At 51.5% G+C, this 20,562-nt stretch overlaps 1 protein-coding gene across 1 annotated transcript; it reads left to right on the top strand.

The window, feature by feature from the left end:
• The first annotated feature begins 5,429 nt into the window (after positions 1–5,429).
• Positions 5,430–7,198, top strand: IL3 (interleukin 3). Its single transcript, XM_069592826.1, has 5 exons — positions 5,430–5,585; positions 5,692–5,727; positions 6,728–6,820; positions 6,948–6,983; positions 7,100–7,198. The coding sequence occupies exons 1-5, from the start codon at positions 5,430–5,432 to the stop codon at positions 7,196–7,198; spliced, it is 420 nt and encodes a 139-aa protein (XP_069448927.1).
• Positions 7,199–20,562: the final 13,364 nt, after the last annotated feature.

The raw sequence follows: 20,562 nt of genomic DNA, 5'->3' as shown, positions 1-20,562 counted from the left end.
AGTTTGGGGGCAGCTTCTTTGAGAAGGAGGACTATGGGGCTGAGGGCCTTATATACCTGTCCCTCCCCTGCTCCTGGTTTTGTCTGAGATAAATATAATGAGCACAACAGGAATGAATGCATGTCTCAGATCTTTGTGTTCCAGGTGAGAAGCAAGAGAGTGACGGGCACTGAATGCTTACACATTTATGAATAACAAGAATGATATGGCCACCCCCAGTCCCCCAGATACTGAAGCAGCACCTAGTAGGCTTGAGGTCAACAGACAGCTCTACTTGGGAACGCTTCCTCTGTGACTTGCCTGGCTCCAGACCATCCTTGAGATCTTAGCTGCCCTACAATCCAGCAAGGAGAGGCTGCCCCATTTCTGGGTTCCCTTTTGACACCCCACTCCCCACCCCACCAGTCTTGTCATCCTAAACTGTGCTTCCCCGTCTATCTTCTCTATTGGACTGGGCTTGGGGAGGAGGTTCACTTGGCACAGATATGCCCCCAAGAAAGCCATGTCCCTGCAGATTGGAATAAAAAGCTGAGGGTGCACAGGCTGAGGCTGTACAGGCCCCAGGGAAGGAGTACAGAGCTGAGCAGCACAGGACAGCTAGGCCTCTCCATCTGGGCCCACCCAGGTGGCTCTTTCCTGTGCTCTTGCTCAGCTGGGCATGTGAAACCTGATGGTACTGCATGGCCAGCCTGAGCCCTGAGCTGCCTTTTGTATTGATAAAACCAGACGATGTGGTCAGGGCCACCAGTGGAAGCACAGCTGAGGTCATAGAGATACCAAATCTGACACAAGATGCCGTGGACAAGGTGGCAGAAGAGCCTGTCATGATGACGCAGGCCTGGGTCCCTGACAGTGGCAGGCAGCCAGAAAAGGCCAGCAGGCCTGTGGGGGCAAGGGACAGGAAGGAGCGGGAGTGGACCTCTGGATGGATGGGTCCCAGGGGCCACGACCTCAGACACTGTACCCTACTCTGAATGTATCTAGGCCACAGGCAGGACCAAGCCAGGCTGGCAGGGATCCACAGGCCAAGGCCCAAGGCCCCCTACTGAGACTCACAGGGTCTCTCTCCTATAGACCCCATCCTGCCCCAGCCCTAGCAGGGCCTCCCCGTCCGTGCATCCACCCAGGGCTGGGAGCCATCAGCTCACTTCCCTTCAGGATTGCAATCAGCCAGCCTGCAGAGGAGGCTTTCCCTTTGCTGGGCTGATGCAAACGCCTGGGCTGGAATCACTTTCTAACAGGAGGTGGCTGGGCCTCTCCCAAGGGGAGAGGGCAGGACTGTGGCCTGCAGGGGAAGAGAGAGGGGTTCCTGTAATTTCACCTGAAGCAGTTTCTTTAGAGTCAAGGCAAACCTCAAAGGAGACTCCTGGAGGAGCCCCAGGCTCTGCCTGGTTCCCCTGAGAGGCTGCAGGAGCTCTGTGGAGAACACCCACTTCTCTGTCCTCCACAGGGGCACCCCTCCCGCTGCCCAACCTCCCAGTCACATTTGCTTAGAGGAATGTGACTGTGTTCCTCACACACACGATGGGACATCCTTGCTCCCTTCCCTTCCCTTCATGGCCTCCTCCCGTTGTCCCGCCTCAGGAGCCTGCCTTTCTACACTCTGGCTCAGAGAAGCCCTGATTCCTTCTAACCTCCTCTCCCTCTGACCCCCGGATGCCAGCCCCTCAAGGTTATCCCTAGCAGTCAGCTCACACTCCCCGATCATGCCACCCTCCATGCCTCTAACCCCACCTCCCCAAACCCTCAAGGGCTGACTTCGCTTTCTATTTCCTAGGGAATACAGAAGCTATTGTCCCCTCCTGCCACCAAACCCACTGCAACTTCCCAGCTGGACAGACGGGGCCCACCCAGGCAGCCCTTCCCTGAGCTCTCTGCTCAGGTTGGTGTGTGATACCTGATGTTGTGATTCCTCCCCGTGACCATCCTCTTCAGGCACCCCCTGCATGGCCCACTGTCCATCTCTCTCAACCATTTCCAGCTCATCTCCAGCAGAGAGATATTCAAGTTTCCCTGCCTGAAAAGATCCCTCTCTGACTGCTTGACCCCTCTAACTGCTTCTGTCTCTCTCTCTCTCTTCTTCCCTTCAGAATAAATCTTTGAAGAGCCATCTATCTGTCTTACCCTCCCTCATTCCTCAGCCCACTGCCACTGGCTTCTGCCCGCACCATACATTAAAACATTCCCCCCTCCGCCCCCCGCAGAGGCTCCAGCGGCCTCCTTGTCCTTAACCCAGGATAATAATCCCAGGGGCCACATCTTATCCTCACCCTACTTCTCCCCCCGCCCACCTGGCATTACCTCCTAATTTCCCACTTTCCAGTGCTGTTGCGGTGCGTCCTCTGCCTCTGGGGTCAGACAGACTTGCTTGCATTCAGTCCTGGTGATGTTGCTTCTTAGCTGCAGGAACTCTACCTCTCTGAGACTCAGTTTCCTTTTCTGTAAAATGGGGTAATAAAAGTCTCTGCCTCGGGGCTCACTGTGAGGATGAAATGAATTAACCATTAAAAAAGAACTTAGCGCCCAGCATTTTAGTAAGTGCTGCTCAGTGAAAGTTAGCTGTTTAAAGTCTCTAACTGCATCTGGCTCTTTTGCTCCCCACCAGAATCAACTCACTCCAGCCTTCCTGTGATCTGCGTATCCGAGAACGCCCCCAACTCCTCACCAGCCAACCTGCTGTCCTGATTCTTCCCAACCATTCTCCCCGCAGTAGCTAGACTGGGATTCCTGGGACTCAAATCTTCTAGGGACCACACACACCTATCCCTGGCTGAAAACCCCACAATGCTTCCAATGCTCCTAGCATGAAGCCTAAACCTGCTCCTCCTTTAATAGGTTTTATAACTATTTTTAAAACAAGAGGCAAATTACAATGGTCAAGATTTATAATAACAAATAAATTCTCTACACAAAATTTTTCTTTGCTTAGAATACAATCTGAAGTCAGGACTTTCAGAGAAGCCTTGTGGGAACATTCAGCCTCCATAGTTTTCAGTTTCCCTCAGAAAGCCTATTTACATAAAAAAGGAAGTTTTTCTCTATAAGAAATCACATTTTTTGTGTGCATATGCACAGGTCCCAAAACTCTTACAAAGAATGTAACACCAAACCACAGCTGAGTGTTTAAGAAGTCCTGGGTCTCTGGGACACGAACCTCCACCCCTGCTTGAGCTGAATACTTTAAATCAGAACTTTTTAAAAATTCTGATTTTCCTTCCCCATTTTTAAGTTGAAATATAGTTAATGTACAATGTTATGTATCACAGGTGTACAGTAATTCACAAATTTTAAGTTATACTCATTTATAGTTATTATAAAATATTGGCTATCCAAATTCCATGTTATGAAATATACCCTTGTAGCTTATTTTATACCTAATAGCTTGCACTTCTTAATCCCCTACTTCTATGTTGCCCCTCCCCACTTTTCTCTCTTCGTCAGTAGCCACTAGGATGTTCTCTGTATTTGTGAGTCTGCTTCTTTTTCTCTTATGCTCACTAGTTTGTTGTATTTTTTAGATTCCACATGAGTAATATTATACAGTATTTCTCTTTCTCTGTCTGGCTTATTTCATTTAACATAATGCCCTCCAAGTCCATTCATGCTGTTGCAAATGGCAAAATGTCATTCTTTTTTATGGCTGAGTAATATTGCATCGCGCACACACACACACACACACACACACGCTAAGTCACTTCAGTCACCTCCAACTCTTTGTGACCCGATGGACTGTAGCCTACCAGGCTCCTTTGTCCATGAGATTCTCTAGGCAAGATTAGTGGAGTGGGTTGCCATGCCCTCCTCCAGGGGATCTTCCCGACCCAGGGGTCAACCCGCATCTGCTGTGGCTCCCACACTGCAGGCAGGTTCTTTACCCCCGAGCCACCAGGGAAGCCTATATGTGTGTGTATCTATATCAATACACACATGTATCACATTTTCTTTATCCATTCATCTGCTGGGGGACACTTAGGTTGCTTCCATATCCTGGCAATTAAATCAGAACTTATTAAATGTCACGTGAATTACCTGAGGACCTGGTCAAAAGGCAATTCTGAATCAGAAAGTCTGGGGTGAGACTTGAGGGTCTGCACTTCACACAAGCCCCCAGCCAATGCTGAAGCCCCAGTCTCGAGGTCCAAGCTGAATAGGAAGGCTTTAGGTCTATCTCTACCCACAAGACTGTGCATCTCTCAAGGAGAGGGACCATGTGTGCTTTATTCACGATGCCTGCTCATAGCAAGTGCTTCATATCAGTTTGTCGAATGAATTGTTCTTAATGCATACCCGGTCCCCAGCCTCCTTACGTCCTTCTGTCGTCTAATTTTACTCATGCCTTTTGGACTCTCCACTTGCTTTTTGAGAATGCTCTGGGCCCAGATCCGAGAGCTGAGCCGGGGGCCTGCGGCCACAGGCGTATTGTCATGACATGGCCTTACATCACAGGCTCTTCACCTGCCTCTGCTGCAGCCACATCCTGGTCCTTGTCTTCAACAGATCTGCTCCTGCTCAGAAGCCTGTCACACCCAAATTCCCCTGCCTCAGCATAACCTCCTATCCTTCATCTCCCCACACTGATCACATCACATTGCACCCCAGCCCCTGGCTTTTCCATCCTGACTCTCTTCTTCCTCCCACCGCAGTCCAGTGATCTCAAAGAACTCTTCCCCATGTCCCTGTGACACCCCTTTACCAAAATCCCCTGTCCCGGGCCTATGTTAGAGCCTGACATGCCCCACAGGGCAGGGGTTCACCTCTTCTTTCAGGGCCTGGCCTCTGGGCACCCCCTCCTAGTCTGCCTTCTTATCTGGGTGCTGCTTCTCTGGTCTTTTGAGAACCCCTCAGGGTCTGCCCTGTTCAGTAAACCCTTCCCGCCAACCTGCATCAGCCAAATCGCCTTCAGAACAGACTGGGATCCAGACCCCTGCAACACAACCCTCTCCTTTATTCACTGTCTGCCAGATAAATTCCTGCCTGCTCCACTGGGCCTTCAGCTGGCCACCCACTCAGAACCAGGGAGTGCCAGGTGGGGTGGGAAGCAGAAGGTCAGGGCTGTCCAGGGCATGGCAGGACCGAATCCCACTGGGCAGGAGCTCTGAGTCAGTGGACCCTCACCTGTCAGAGAGGATCTCTTACCTATCGCCACTCTGCCCAGTGACCGCCTGTCTCAGCCTCCCTGGCAAGATAAGGAGATACCCTCTGAGTAATTTTTTTTTCCAAGTTTCACTGATCTCAAATACTAGAAAGTGATGAATAAGTCTGTGGTTTGCTATGGAGGTTCCATGTCAGATAAAGGTTCTTCCGAAGCCCGTCCTCCCTTCGCTTCCCTGGGGCATGGGCACACTGAATAAAAGTCGGGGGCTGTCTCAGACACTTCAGAACACCACGAAGGACCTGGACAAGACAGAATCCGCCCTGCCAGCCCAAACATGAGCAGCCTCTCCATCTTGCATCTGCTCCTGCTCCTGCTTGCTCTCCATGCCCCTCAGGCACAGGGGCTGCCTTTGAGGACACCGAGGACTCCATATTCTAGCTTGATGGAGGAAATTATGGATGACCTAAAGAAAATAACTCCGAGTCCAGAAGTGAGTAGCTGGGATAAAGCTGGCAAGGGGCAGGGAAGGGCTGGCAGGTGCCTTGGGCCAATAGGACTCAGGGGCTCTCTCTCTCTCTCTCTCTCTGCCTCACCAGGGCTCCTTGAACTCAGATGAGAAGAATATCCTGGCGGTAAGAGTTCAGCCCCACACATGGGTGCACTTGGGTGGGTTCCCATCTCCTTCCTGCCTGGCGACCTCAGGCATGTCACACCACCTTGGCTAGCCACTAGGGTTAGCAGCACCTATCTCAGCAGTGGTGTGGTGAAAATTAAATGCACACTGTGCATCAAGTTCCCAGACCAGTGTCTGGTGCTTGTCGAGTGCTCGGGACATTTGCCCAGTTATGGCTGTAATAATGAAAATGATTTTTCTTAACTACAAAAGGAAAAGGCAGCTCTAGATGAACAACACCAGAGGCCTTAAGCTCAGTTTTCAGTGGGGCAGTTTCTGGGCTGGCAGACTAAAATTTCCCACAGGATCATGCCTGCCACCTTCTTTTTCCTTAAATAATTGAGTCATGTTTTCCAGTGCCAACCAGCACTAGTCATCATCACTTTTAGCTATTTTTCCTAAAGTGGTTATTTCACCTTTGCTTGCATGGGCAATTCTTGGGTCAAACAAGAGGTAGAATCTCTTGAGTTCATTGGCCATTTGCATTTCCCCTCTCTTAGGCACTAGTAGTTCATACGCTGCACCCCTTTCCACACTGGGGTCTCTGTGATTGTCTTCCTGATTTCAAGGAGCCGTTAATTCAGTCAATTCAGTTAATTCATGGCCTTTTAGCTGCAAATATTTCCCTTAAGCAGGCTTTTGCCTTTTTAGAGTCTGTTTGGGGAAATATTTTTTTCCCCCAAGTGCAAAAAGATCCACCCAGGACCTTCATGCAGCTCACAAGAGCCACAGGCTTGGGAAGTGGGTGATGTAAAGCTTGTCTGGGGGTGTGCATTCACCTCTTGGATGGCGACCTTTGGAGCAGTTCAGAGACACATCTGGGGCAAGAAGGGGACTAGGAAGGGGCTGTCCAGGGATGTCCCTAAAAGCAGTCTTGGAAAACTGCGAGGGTGACTTCAGCCCAGTCGTAAGAAGGACACTCCAACTTTCCCCCTCACATGTATTCTTTGTCCCCTTAGAATAAGAGCCTCCTGCAGGCAAACCTGAAAGCGTTCATGACATTTGCCACAGATACTTTTGGAAGTGATTCAAAAATCATGAAAAATCTTAAGGTATGTGAAGCTGTCAAGGGCCTGGGGATCCCTACCTTGACCCTGCCCTTCCTCTGGCAGGAGGGTGGCGGCTCTTGCTTGCTATCGAGGACAGTCTCTGACTGTTTGCTTTGGTCTCTCCCCACAGGAATTCCAGCCAGTGCTGCCCACAGCCACACCCACGGTAAGCTGCCCCCAAAATGCCCCTGAGGTGATGCCCTGAGCCACAACTTGACCCCAGCCTGACATCCACCTTCCAACCCGGCTCCATCTGATGCCTCCTTCTTTGTTTCTACACAGGAAGATTCAATTCTTATTGAGGACAGCAACTTGGGGGATTTTCGGATGAAATTGGAAGAATATTTGGCTACCATTAGAGGCTATCTCAGACACGACTGAAGTGACTTAGCAGCAGCAGAGACTATCTGAAGTCCAAGAACATACGGTTTTTCTAACATCTGAAGTCTGAAGCCTAGTTCCCTCTCTGAAGCCTCAGATCATCAGTGACAACAGACTGTCCTAAATTTCTTCGATGTTTCTCACATGGTCCAGGCCTGGAAGAATTAATTTTCTCCTGTGGAGCCAGATGAATCGTTAATTATTTAACTCCTGATATGTGTGGCCCCCATTTGTCCTTTTGGGATTATGTTCTCATTTTTAATCTATTGAGACTTATTTATTTATGTATGTATTTATTTATTACCTTGTGCAAATGTGAAGGGTATTTATTTTAGCAGGGGAGTCATGTTCTGCTCCTTCTGGACAAAACTTAAGATGGGGACTTGGGAGTATGTTCATTTGTACCTCAGATTTGAAACTGAGGTACACATCTTGAAAATAAACTACACTCTCTTAACAAATGCTTTGTTGCTAGTGTTTCACTTTGACTCAGTAACTCTCTCGCCTGATGATTTAACATGCCTCCCTGCACCGGATGGGCCCTTGTACCCACACCCTGGCAATCGGTAGTCCATTGGGAAGCTAGATTGAATTTTAGAAAAGGCAAATGTGGTCAGGTTGGTTTATACTTAATTTTCCAGTCCTGGGGGGTCTTCTGGACCTTGTCCAGATACAGACAAGGTCTGTGTTTAGTCACTAAATCGTGTCCAACTCTTTTGTGATCTCATGAACCATAGCCCACTAGGCTCCTCTGTCCATGGGATTTCCCAGGCAAAAATACTAGAGTGGATTGCCATTTCCTTCTCCAGGGACTCTTACTGACCCAAGGATCAAACCTGCATCTCCTGCATTGACAGGTGGATTCGTGACCACTGAATCACCAGGAAAGATCCATACAGAGTCCTGCTGCTGCAGCTGCCAAGTCACTTCGGTCGTGTCTGACTCTGTGTAACCGACCCCATAGACGGCAGCCCACCAGGTTCCCCTGTCCTTGGGATTCTCCAGGCAAGAATACTGGAGTGGGTTGCCATTTCTTCTCCAATACATGAAAGTGAAAAGTGGAAGTGAAGTCGCTCAGTCGTGTCCAACTCCTAGCGACCCCATGGACTGCAGCCCACCAGGCTCCTCCATCCATGGGATTTTCCAGGCAAGAATACTGGAGTGGGTGCCCATCGTCTTCTCCAATACAGAGTCCTAGGGTAGCATAAAAGGCCTGATTCCACCTAGTGCTTCTATTTTCCTACTCTCACAGCTACCTATCTTCTCAATGCTCCAGGTAACAGAAGTGCTGTGGCTTCCTAGGTGAACCACACACCTTTTTCACACCTCTAAACCTTTACCCACACTGTTACTGCAGCCTCGCATGCCCTAATCCTGATTCAACATGCCCAAGTTGATTTAAAAAAGCTGTTTACTTGAAGTAACAAGACTCTGAGTATTTAAAAAGCCCTTTTCCAGCATATTTTCTAATGCTTAATGAAGCATTAGGATGCTTCAAAAGGACGAGTGAAGGTAGTAAAAGAGAAGATGCAATCTAGCTTTTGAATCACTAATAGAGCAGACTGAAATCTTTCTTATTAAAGTAGACCAGGAATAACATAATAAAAACAAGTCATTGAGCCAGTACCATACTATCTTGATGATACTATCTAATGCTTCAAAAGCATTAGGATCCTTCAAAAGGATGAGTGAAGGTACTAAAAGAGAAGATGCAATCTAGCTCTTGAATCACTAATACAGCGGACTGAAATCTTACTAAACTAGACCAGGAATAACATAATAAAAACAAGTCATTGAGCCAGTATCACACTATCTTGATGGCTGTAGCTTTGTAGTATAGTTTGAAAAAATCAGGTAAGTTGATTCTTCCAGCTCCATTTTTCTTTCTCAAGATTGCTTTGGCTATTTAAGATAGCTAGGACATGGAAGCAACCTAGACATCCATCAACAGATGAATGGATAAAGAAGCTATGGTACCTAGATGCAATGGAATATTACTCAGCCATAAAAAGGGATGCATTTCAGTCAGTTCTAATAAAGTGGATGAACCTAGAGCCTATTATGCAGAGTGCAGGAAGTCAGAAAAAGAAAAACGAATATCATATACTAAAGCATATGTCGGGAGTCTAGAAGGATGGCACTAATGAACCTGTTCACAGAGCAGCAATGGAGACACAGAGAGAGAGAACAGACTTATGACAAGGGTGGGGGAGAAGAGAGAGAGGGTGAAATGAATGAAGAGAGCAGCGTGGAAGCATATACTCTAACATATGTAAATAGATAGCCAATGGGAATTTGCTGTATGACTCAGGGAACTCATACTGGGGCTGTGTAATAACCTAGATGGGTAGGAATGGGTGGGAGGTGGGAGGGACATTCAAGAGTGAGGGGGACATATGTACACCTATGACTAATTCATGTTGATGTATGATAGAAATCAAACCAATATTGTAAAGCAACCATCAATTAAAAATAAATAAATACATTTTTTAAAAACTCAGAAACAGTCTCCTGTATCTTATGAAGGATGTGAAAATGTGTGCAATAATTCTTTTAAAAAAACTTAGTATAAAGTGTCAGTGTTTAGGGGATTTGGAATCGTATTGAAAAAGAAAAAAATGAATACATGGAAGAACAAAAGACTAGCTCAAATGCTGCCTACCTCTGGGTTATTCACACTACTCAAGGACAGAGCCCTGAGAGAGAGGGGTGGCAGGAACCCACTAGGAGGACTGCCCCTGTAGCCCTGGGGTGGCACAGACTGATCTGAATGACAGAGGCTGGGGCATCACTGAATGTGGCTTCAGTCTGCCCCCTGACCCTTGGGGTCCCAGTGACCCTTTAGCTCTGAGTGCCTCCCTCTCTGGCTCCCCTGAATCCTGCCCAGTGTACCTTCTCCAGTCTGAGGGTTCAGGGGAGGCGGGGCAGAGCAACCTTTCTCCTGTCGCTATGCTAAGGGGCAATGTCATCCTCTCTGACTCCTCACAAGTCCCATAAAGGCTTTGGGTGCTGAATACCTAGGAGTCTGGCCCTCTACTGGACGTGGGGGATATGGCAGTTAACAGAGGGAGGGAAGGTGTTCAGGGAGCTTGCTTCAGATTGAATGGCCTTGGAAGGTCTTTCCAAGGAGGTGACATATGAGTGACAAGAAACTGCCAGCCACACAGCAACCAGGGAGGAAAGAGCTCTGGACCAAAAGGACAGCAGCTGTTTCCCAGAGACTGAAATGAGCTGAGAGCACCACAGAAGGGAGAGCCCACTTCTCCCTCAGTCCCTTCCTGCCCTCCTCAAGCCCAAGCCCTGTGTCAGTAGCCAGTCACTGCAGGAAGAGGGCAGACAACACAGACTCCGTGCAGAGAGATCAGAGGATGTGGAGTGTGAGGTCAGCATAGGCAGGACCTGTGGGTCCTGGGCGGAGGAGACATGCTTGAGAAGTTGTTGTTCAGTCCCTAAGTCATGTCCAACTCTTTGCAGCACTATGGAGTGCAGCATGCCAGGATTCCCTGTCCTTTACTATTTCCCAGAGTTTGTTCAAACTCATGTCCATTGGGCCTGTGAAACTTGAGAAGGGGGTGGGCCTTGTTGGATTCTGGGAGGTTCTTCATTGCCCTTCTTGTAGAACAGTCCAGGCTGCTCCAGGCTGAACTGGGATAAACATGAGCCCAGCACACTCAGTTTCATCCTTGACCCCCAAATTGCAGACCCTGCCTGGGTCTAGCACAACCAGGCCCAAGCACAGTCCTGGTCTGTGGCCCAGAACCAACAGGTGGTCAGTTCCCAGTTGAGTTGGGGTATTTTCACGTCATGTCCATCTGCCTGCAGGGAGATGGCTGATGACCAAATGGTAGGTCCTAGGTCAGTCTCCCCCACAGGTATTGGCCAGAGAATCCCAGAGAGCGGGGAGCCTGGTGGGCTGCCATCTGTGGGGTCGCTCGGAGTCGGACACGACTGAAGCAACTAGCAGCAGCAGCAGCAGACTGTCCTTAGTGCCAGCTCTATAAGCTCAGTTGCCACTAGGGGGCATCCAAGCCCCATCATAAATCGCACAAAGGCCAAGTGAAGGCCAAGGTTCCCACCCTTCCAAATCCTAGGTGCCTTTTCAGCAGGAAAGTAGATAACAGGAATTCTATTTAATTAAAAAATATTATGGAAAAGAATCTTAACTATGTGTATATATATGTACTATAACTATAGTATAAATAGTGTGTGTGTATATATATATATATATATATATATATGGTATATAAATCTTTTTGCTGTATACCTGAAACACTGTAAATTAACTATTCTTCAAATTTCAAAAATAGTATTTTTTTATTGCAAGGGTAATATGAGAGAAAATAAATGCTCTTTACTGATAAACTTTGGGGGTTTGTTTGTTTAAATAAACTTGGAAATACAGAAAAATAGAGCAAAAAGAAATTGCCAGGAAGGCAAGTTCCTGAGGAGAGAACTCAGAGAGGCATCGCCCACCTCCCTCCATGGTGTGAATCTTGTTCCAGAAACAGGCTCTGCCCCTCCCACCCTGGCACTTCACTTAGTTCAGCAAGCACCCTGAAGACCGTCCACAGCTTACCCAGGCTGGAGCAGAGAGTTGGGGGAGACACTAAGTCAGGCCTGGGGGCCTCTTGGCTATGCCCAGTTGGCCCAGGATGGTGTGGGGCGGGTTATTACATACAGAGCGATGGACAGATGGGTGCGGATCTCAGCAGAGGTGCTCCTCTCAGGAGGTAATGTGGAGGGAGCTTGAGAAAGGAGTAGGAGCTCATCAGGCAGCCAGAGGTGCAGACAGGGATGTCAGGCAGATGGTGCCAGGGCGCAGGGTGTGGAGTCTGAGAGTATAGGCTGAGCTGGGGGTCACAGGAGGTTAGGTAGCTTATAGGACCACAGTGTGGGTGTCCAACGGCCAGGTGGAGACAGGTCCCCCAGAACCCCTTTGGCCACTGCCTTTGCTTCCAGAGCCTGAAGACACTGGGCCCTCGGCACCTCTGGGTCTCAGCCTGGTAGCTCCTCAGTTCCTCCCTCTCTTTGCTCAGCCCAGCCCAGCCACTGTGGAGGCAGCAAGACTAGACAACTATGCCTGAGGAGTGGGGCTTGTACGGACACGCAGGGAGAGGAGGGGGCCACATCACTGTGTTTAGGGCCAACAGGAAGAGCCAAGGCAGAGGAGAGATGCTGGAGGAAAGAGGGGGATCTCTGGAGCCACGGTGGGAGGAAGGGAGGGAGAGGCAGAGGTTGTGTGGGCCAGAGTCGGGGGTTGAGTTCTCACCATGGCCTGGGCCTCAGTTTTTCTCCTTGAAAACCTCAGGTCAGGCTCATGCCCACTGAGGCACAGGAGCCCTTTAAGTCTGGTCCAGAGACCACCTGGAATCTCTCCTTTGACTGAACCCAGGCCTCTAGGGGTACCTACTGCCTACCGGCTCCAGCTTTAGGGGTGCACAGCACAGCTACAGTGCTTCAGGTCCATCCTGCGTTCACAAAGCCACCACATGCTTATCACCAAAATCCTCTACATGAATATTCGTCCCTTCTCCTACCCAGCACACCCCAACTCTCCACGTCTGCACACAGTGGGCTTAGATCCATGCTTGCTCCCATCCCCACGCCTCCTGGAGCTTCTGAGAGAGACCACTGGCTCACAGCCATACCCTGCCTTGGCTGATAGTCAAGGCCTCCTCCGTCCCACCAGCTCCTAAGAGATCTCAGACTCAGCTTCCACCTCCAGCCTCGGCTCAGGCTGTGGTCTTCCACAGGCTTTCCTGCTCCCCAGGGTCCACAGAATCCCGGCCTGAGGTCTTCTCGTCCCCTCCTCAGACAGGTGCCCTTGAACTGGCTGCCCCTGGGACTTCTTTCAGCCAACAACAGGCGAGTGTCTCCACTCAGCCTGCCCTGGAGGGCTCCACGTGGGCCGTGCCAGAGATGAAGTAGGGCAGCCAGGGACAGCAGACTGTGACAGTGAAGACGTGCAGCTCTGAAAGGAGCTGTGCGGGGAAAGGGGCACGGCTGGGCCTGTGCCTGTGGCCAGGAGGAAGCATGGGGTTATCAGAGCGCCTGGGAGCAGGGCGCTGTGGCAGTGCTGCGAGTGAGGGTCCACATCCGGGGGTGACGGTGGCAGGGTGTTCCCTCTCCTTCCACTGTTTATGTCCTGTCCCCTGTGGGGAGAAGGACCAGGGTCCCCTTGAGTGTGGTAATGAAAACAATGAACCCCTCAGAGGGGGTCTGAGCCTCGAATGAGAGCGGGGAAAACATTTTGGACAAGCTCACCCTATGCCAGTGAGCATCCAACAAACGTGACTCTGTTTTCCTCAGGCTGAGGGCTAGACTTGGTGGCTGCTTTTTCCTACAAGGCTAAGCCTTAGGCTCCTGGCAGTCTGGGACCACCTCCTCCCACCCCGGACAGGGGGCAGGACTAGGGAGGACAGTGCCCTACACCCGTGTTGTCAGTTGACTCTCTCCAGGAAAATCCATGGACTGAGTCATTTCCTAGTCAGCTGACCTTGAATCCCCAGGCTGCCTGGCAGGGTTTGCTCCTGGGGGTTGCTTGTGGGGTGGTGCTGGGGTACTGAGGAAAGATCTGAATAGGAAAACCCCCTACCACCCCCACCAAAAGCCACTGGAGACTGGCCCAGACTCCAGCAATTACTCCCCTCTCATCCTCTCTTTCCAACAGGGTAATAGAGGCTGGAAGGGAGAGGTACCCAGCCAGTCAAAACAGAAAACATCCCCCCATGCAGCCCCAAACTTCTTTGTTAGGGGGTTTTTACCTGCAAAGCGGACCTTCACCTCCTTGTGGAGATAAGCCAACTGGGGTCCAGAGGTGGAAATCACAGTTTGAGGTCATGCAGTGAAAAGCGGCCAAGATTGAAGGCAGGCCCGTTGGCCTCCAACCCTTCATTCAACACAAAGGCGGTTGCTGTGCCCCCACAACCCTATACAGGGGACTTGGCACAACACTTGCTAGGATGTGGCCTGAGGGAGTGGGAAATGAAGGTGTGTTTCAGGGAGTGAGATCCCCAAGGAATCTCTCCTAGAATCTGGTCATCCTAGAGACATTGTGTGGGCCGTCTCCCTCCCCTGCCCCACAGTTCACTGAGCCCTTTGTCACTACTCCTGCTGGGAGGGGCTGGGGGCCTCTGGGAAAGGTGCTGGGAGGAGGTAGGGGCTTCTGTCCAGAGGCAGAGGTATATAACAGGGAGCTCGCGGCTCAAGGCCAGAGCCCTCTGGGACCTGAAGAACAGAACTGGAAGCAAGAGACATACCTGCCCAGATAGGACCTCAGGGTGAGTCCGAGGGAGCCCTAACACTTCAGAAAAGTCCCAGGAAGCTCATTCCAGAACCACCCATCTTGCCCAGAAGAGAAAGCTTGCACCTGCAACTTTGACTGGCCAATCAGCTCCAGGAGGACTGGTGAGACAGCCAGGCTAGGGTCCCCCCGCTCTCGCCCAGTGCCTTTGCCTGAACTCCAGACCCAAACAGAGAGAAGTGAGGGGCACCCTAAGGACTTTGGGAAGTTATAAAGGCTTCTGGTAAGGATTTCCCCTTTTAATTTTTAATGAAACCTCCAATGTCTCCCCACCCCACCCCACCCCCGCCCCCTGCACCAAGGAGGCAGGTAAAGGCAGAGGCCCCTTCTAGGTATCTGATGACACTCCTAGCTGGGGAAGAGCTTAAGGGACAGAGATTCACAGGTTGGGGGGGGGGATGCATTTCCAGCCCTGGGGGGGGTACTCTGGGAGGGTGAGAGGCATAGGTTGGGGGAGGGAAGGCCTGGTGCACCTACCCTTGGTATGTCATTACCTGAGTGTATAGTCATTCGGTGCTGGGAAATAGCAAAGCAGCCCACGGACCAAGGAGTGAAGTGAAAAGGACCTCTCATCCTTGCGTGCTCAGTTGCTTCAGTCATGTCTGACTCTATGGGACCCCACGGACTGCCCCCCACCAGGCTCTTCTGTCCACGGGATTCTTCAGGCAAGAATACTATAGTGGGTTGCCATTTCCTCCTCCACGGGATCTTCCTGACCAAGGAATCGAGCCCACGTCTCTTATGTCTCCTGTGTTGGCCGGTGGGTTCTTTACCACTACCACCTGGAAAGCCCCAGAAAACACATCGTCCCTCACCTGGAACCCGGGTCTGTGGCAGTGAAAGTGCCAAATCCTGGCCACTAGACCACTATCATCCTTGGCCCTGCCTTAAAGCTGGCATCCCTGGGTACTGTCCAAGGCCTGGCTGACTCTGTGCAGCGCTCAGGAACTTCCTCTTCACCAGTGACTTCCATGTGTCTTATGCCCTGACTTCTCTCTGACCTCTGGGCCCATGTGGCCACAAGTGAGTCTTCTGAAGTTCCCCTGGCCTCTCAAACTTGCCACATCCAGTCCAGTCTGGACAGACTCCCCAAACCTCTCTGATACTTTGGGTCTCTCCCATTGCAGCAAATGGCCCTACTGTCCACCCAGCTGCCTGAACTAGAACGCCAAGTGTCACAGGTTCCTCACTCACCTCCTAACCCCAACACACACATACAGTGAGTCCCCTCAAGGCTTTCTCTTAGCTTGCTTCACTCTCATTTCATGACTGACCCCTCCGGGCTGTTCACTTTCTGTTCATGTCTTGATTGATACCTTCAACACTGTGCCTATGAGTCTGGTCCTTGCCCTCCCTGACCCCTACCCAACATGAGCATCAGAAGTGAGCTCTGAGAGCAGAGGGCTGTGAGGTCAGCTACACACCCACCTCCTTGGAAGGTGGGCTATATGGATGCAGAATTTACACACACATGGTTGGGGGTTAACCACCCTCAGATTCCCCTAGACCAATCGAAACTTGCCAGCGCCAGGGGTCTTGGGATGCCCAGAGAGCAGGACCACAACAGCGCTCCAGGGCAGCCTGGCCTTTCACAGCGACATCTCTTTCAGGAAGGGGAAGCCACTCACGGTGCTGTTCCCACACTGGGTTCTCCTGAGGGTTCCCCCATGAGCCCCGAGTCTGGGTGGTGGTTGGGCTCGCCACCTTGCCACATCATCTGTCGAGAAAGATGCTGTCTGGGCAGCAGCTGGGGAAGGAGTAGCTATCCCTCCAAATTGCAGTACGGCTGAGACCTCTGCCTTGTTTGGACTTTAGAAAACTCCCAAAGCTATGCCTACTATCTGGGAGGATTCTCCCATGAAGTTTCCTGGGACAAGCAACAATTTCCCATGTGAGGTAGCAATAATTAAATGCATTGTACAGATGAGGGAGCTGAGGCTCAGGGAGGAGGGACGTTCTTGGGCTACCCAGGGATCAATGGTGGAGAGTTAATCCTGAGACAGAGATGCCTGGATGTCAGGCTCTGCTGGGGAAATTTTGCCTTTGGCCCCCAGGGCTTCCTGGGGATGGTGACAGGCCACCCTAGCTTCCCCGCCAACACCTGGAGGAGTCTCTCCTTATAGATGCCCTGAGGGAGACATCCCTCTGCTAGTCTAGCCAGGTGGCTAGCATTTCCTGAGGAGGCACAGGTTCGATCCCTGGGTTTGGAAGATCCCTTGGAGAAGGAAATGGCAACACTCCAGTTTTCTTGCCTAGGGAGTCCCATGGGAACAGTCCCTGGGGTTTCAAAGAGGTGACACAAGGTAGTGACCAAACAACAGCAATAACACGGTGAAGAGGAGGCGGCTTACACAGTGTGCTGTGGAGTGTAAGCAAGGAGGGTTAGAGCTACTGCCCATGTGCCCGAGGTGAGAGCCCAGGGGCTGAAAAATCAGGTCTGTAGGACCTGAGGGCCCTGTTATCTGAAAAGAAGGGCTGAAGGCCAGGGCAGTAGTGTCTAGGGGCCAGAGGCATGATAGTTGGGCAAGAGACTGGCCAGTGGTCCTGGGAGAGAAGGAAAGGAGGAGCAGGAGCCACAAGGAGAGGTCCACACCAGCAGGCTTTCTGATCCCTGAGAGAAGATATCAGAGGAGCAGGAACAGATATGGGCTCAAATCCCATCTCTGCCATCAGTGATTGAACTGGGTGGGCCACAGCTCTCCTGGCTCTCAAGTCCCCAGGGAGGAAAAGGACCAACACTCCCATCAAGGGGTGGCAGGCCCAGGGAGGGCAAGATCAGCTGAGATGTTCATGCAAAGGTCCCATAGGATGCAAGGCACCCTGAGGCCCATTTCCTTCCCTTGTGATAACTTCCTCTGTGAAAAAGATGCCAGGGAAACCACAAGCCCCTAATTTCCCTCAGAGTCTGTGGGAGGGACACTCATAGGAAACCCCTTCCAGAGGGTTTTCTCCTGACCAGGAGGGGAAAGGGGCCAACGAGGAGTCACACTGCCCATCTCGGTCCTCACCCCCACCCTCCCACAGTCCCACTGGGGGCCCTGAGTCACTGTACCCGCTCGATGTTATCACTGCCACTTTCCATGCAGTGCAATCTAGGAATGCCTGCCCATGCCACAGCCTCAGCCCTGATGTCATCTTTCCAGAAGAAAGACGCATGGCTGCCCATGAACCTCATTGTCAAACCCCTGGACTGCAGTCCTCTGTGTGCCAACTTCAATGCCCACAGGCCACCCTGCTGGTGTGGACCTCTCCTTGTGGCTCCTGCTCCTCCTTTCCTTCTCTCCCAGACCACTGGCCAGTCTCTTGCCCAACTATCATGCCTCTGGCCCCTAGACACTACTGCCCTGGCCTTCAGCCCTTCTTTTCAGATAACAGGGCCCTCAGGTCCTACAGACCTGCTTTTTCAGCCCCTGGGCTCTCACCTCGGGCACATGGGCAGTAGCTCTAACCCTCCTTGCTTACACTCCACAGCACACTGTGTAAGCCGCCTCCTCTTCACCGTGTTATTGCTATTGTTTGGTCACTACCTTGTGTCACCTCTTTGAAACCCCGGGGACTGTTCCCATGGGACTCCCTAGGCAAGAAAACTGGAGTGTGTTGCCATTTCCTTCTCCAAGGGATCTTCCGAACCCAGGGATCGAACCTGTGCCTCCCGCATTGGCAGGCAGATTCTTTACTTCTGAGCCACCAGGGAAGCCCCTCTTTACCATACCTATTCCTAAACCTGTTTGTGCCCAAGACACTCTCCCCCTAAACTGTCCTCCTCCTCCTTCTGGCAACCTGACTTGCCACCTGACTCTACTTGCTCTTTCAGCATGCACTGGGAGGCAGCATCTCCCAGAAAAAGTCTCTGGGGCCCTGTGACCACTGAGCTGGAAGAAGTGGTTCCTTGAGATTCCTTAGCTCTGAATTTCCTCCATCCCAGCCTGGATCATACAATGGGAGGGTCCACTGCTCCCCTACCGGACTGAAAGCCTTCAGGGCTAGATGAAAGGACCAGTGGGAGGGTCTCAACTTCCTCTTCCCCAGCACAGGGCTTGGTGCAGACTGGAAGAGTTTGTTGACTAATTGTCTGAGCTGTGACAAGTCATTTCGAGGAGGAAAGTGACCTTCCATCTCAGAAAGGCCACCCCAGCTCTTTGCCTCCCTGGCCACAAGCTTAGCGATCGCCCACCACACAGCCTCCAGGGTTCCGAATGACACAGACTTTCACTCTGTGTGGCCCTTTCACCTATGTTCCCCCTCGAGCACTCCCTGTTAGGGCCTGAGCAGAGGTTTCATGGAAAAGGTAAAGGAAGTATCAGGGTTTGAACACGCCACACTCTCATCCCCAGTTTGGCCACCTAGAAATGTTCCAGCAGGCGCAAATGAGTTAAGGCTGGCCTCATGGTGTGCCCCAGATCCTGGCAGGGACCTCGTGGGGGCAAGGGTAGGGCGTCTGTATGACCAAGGCCTGGCTTCCCTGTACAAGGACAGCAACTCTCCTGCTATGCCATGAAACTTGCTAGGGCTGCAGGTTTGGGCCACAGTGCTCAGACAGTGAGTTCTACCTGCTCCCCAGGGCTGTCCACTGGGGCTCAGGCAGCATGTCCTCACTTATGTCTGACACCATCAATCAAGGTTAAATCATCTGGGGCCCTAAGACATCATTACCCGGTATGGGGAGTTCCTCCTCTATCAGAGAGGCACCTGCAGAGGCATGGGGGCTCACAGAGATGCACCACATAAAATACCCTCCCCTCCTGACACATCTGTAAGTATAGACAGCAACCACACAGGCACACGGACACTCAGATACGGAAGTGTGTTGACCCATACCCCTTCAGTCATGAAACTTAGAGCATCGGGAAGTAAATACCAACTCATGCCGTCCTCTCCAAAGTTCATTGTGAAAATCAAACACTTGTTAGCCCCTCAAGAGCTTGTGACCTTTCCAGAAGCAGTTCCTGTTCCACAGGGAGGCTGCTGAGCTGGAGGTGGGCTGGCACGGGGGCCATATAGGAAGTTAAGCCTGGAAGAACCTTGGTTAAGAAGCTGTTGTCCCCTGTACCTCCTGTGGATGCAACCACGACCCTGCTGGTGCCTGCAAGAGGCTGTAGATAGGAGCACAGTGCCCACCTCAAAGGGGACAGCCTGCCCTGCAGAGGGAAGTGAGGTTCACACAACTCAGAAGAGTCACTCGGCAAGGCGGTGTTGGAGGCAAGCTTTGAACTCAGAACCCTGACCCACCCCAGCTGAGAGCCCCAACCCACCTATGCAGCTTTGGAGCTGAATATGACTGTGTACCCCAGGACTGTTGCTTTCAGATGAGATTTCACCGTGGAGGATACATTCTGGAATCTTTCTGGCTGGACATGCATACGGTTGTTATTCCCTCAGCTCACAGGAGCTGTGAGGCAGAGGACCCTGGATGGGCACAGCTTGCTGACCGCTCTAGACCCTTGATAGGAGCTGAGGTGAGCTGTCACAGGACCATGTCATTGGGCTGGAATCTGCCTAGGCGGACAGCGAGGCAGGCCTGTGAGAGTCTTCCTCACACTCCAATGTCTCACTGTGGCCAGAACTGCGGGCTCTAGGAGGAGAAGGGGACACTGGGTCGGAATGGGCAGTGTAGCTCAGCCAGCCCAAAGGCTTCTTGGGACACAGGCAGGATGGGGAGCCAAGCGTGGGGGCGGGGGTAGAAGCCCAATCCAGTGTCTTCCAGGCCCCGCCCTGGCCACTTCAGGCCAGGAAGTCCAAGCTGTACCCAGAGGCCCCTCAGAGGGAGGGGGAAGCCTTGGCAGGTCAGACTGCTGGGGAGGGCTGGAGAACGCTCAGGAAAGCAGCCAGGTGGGCTGCCAATTCTTGGAAGGGCTCATTAGTGAAAAGCCCCAAGCCTGACCACCTGGGGGAAAGGCTCACCGTTCCATGGTAGCTGATAAGGGCCAGGAGATTCCACAGTTCAGGTAGTTCCCCCGCCTCCCTGGCGTTTTGTGGTCACCATTAATCATTTCCTCTAACTGTGTATATAAGAGCTCTTTTGCCAGTGAGCCCAGTGCTCAGAGAGAAAGGCTAAAGTCCT

Source organism: Ovis canadensis, chromosome 5 (genome assembly GCF_042477335.2).
Source record: "Ovis canadensis isolate MfBH-ARS-UI-01 breed Bighorn chromosome 5, ARS-UI_OviCan_v2, whole genome shotgun sequence".
Lineage (NCBI taxonomy): Eukaryota > Metazoa > Chordata > Mammalia > Artiodactyla > Bovidae > Ovis > Ovis canadensis.
This window is presented reverse-complemented; position numbering and strand designations above follow the sequence as displayed.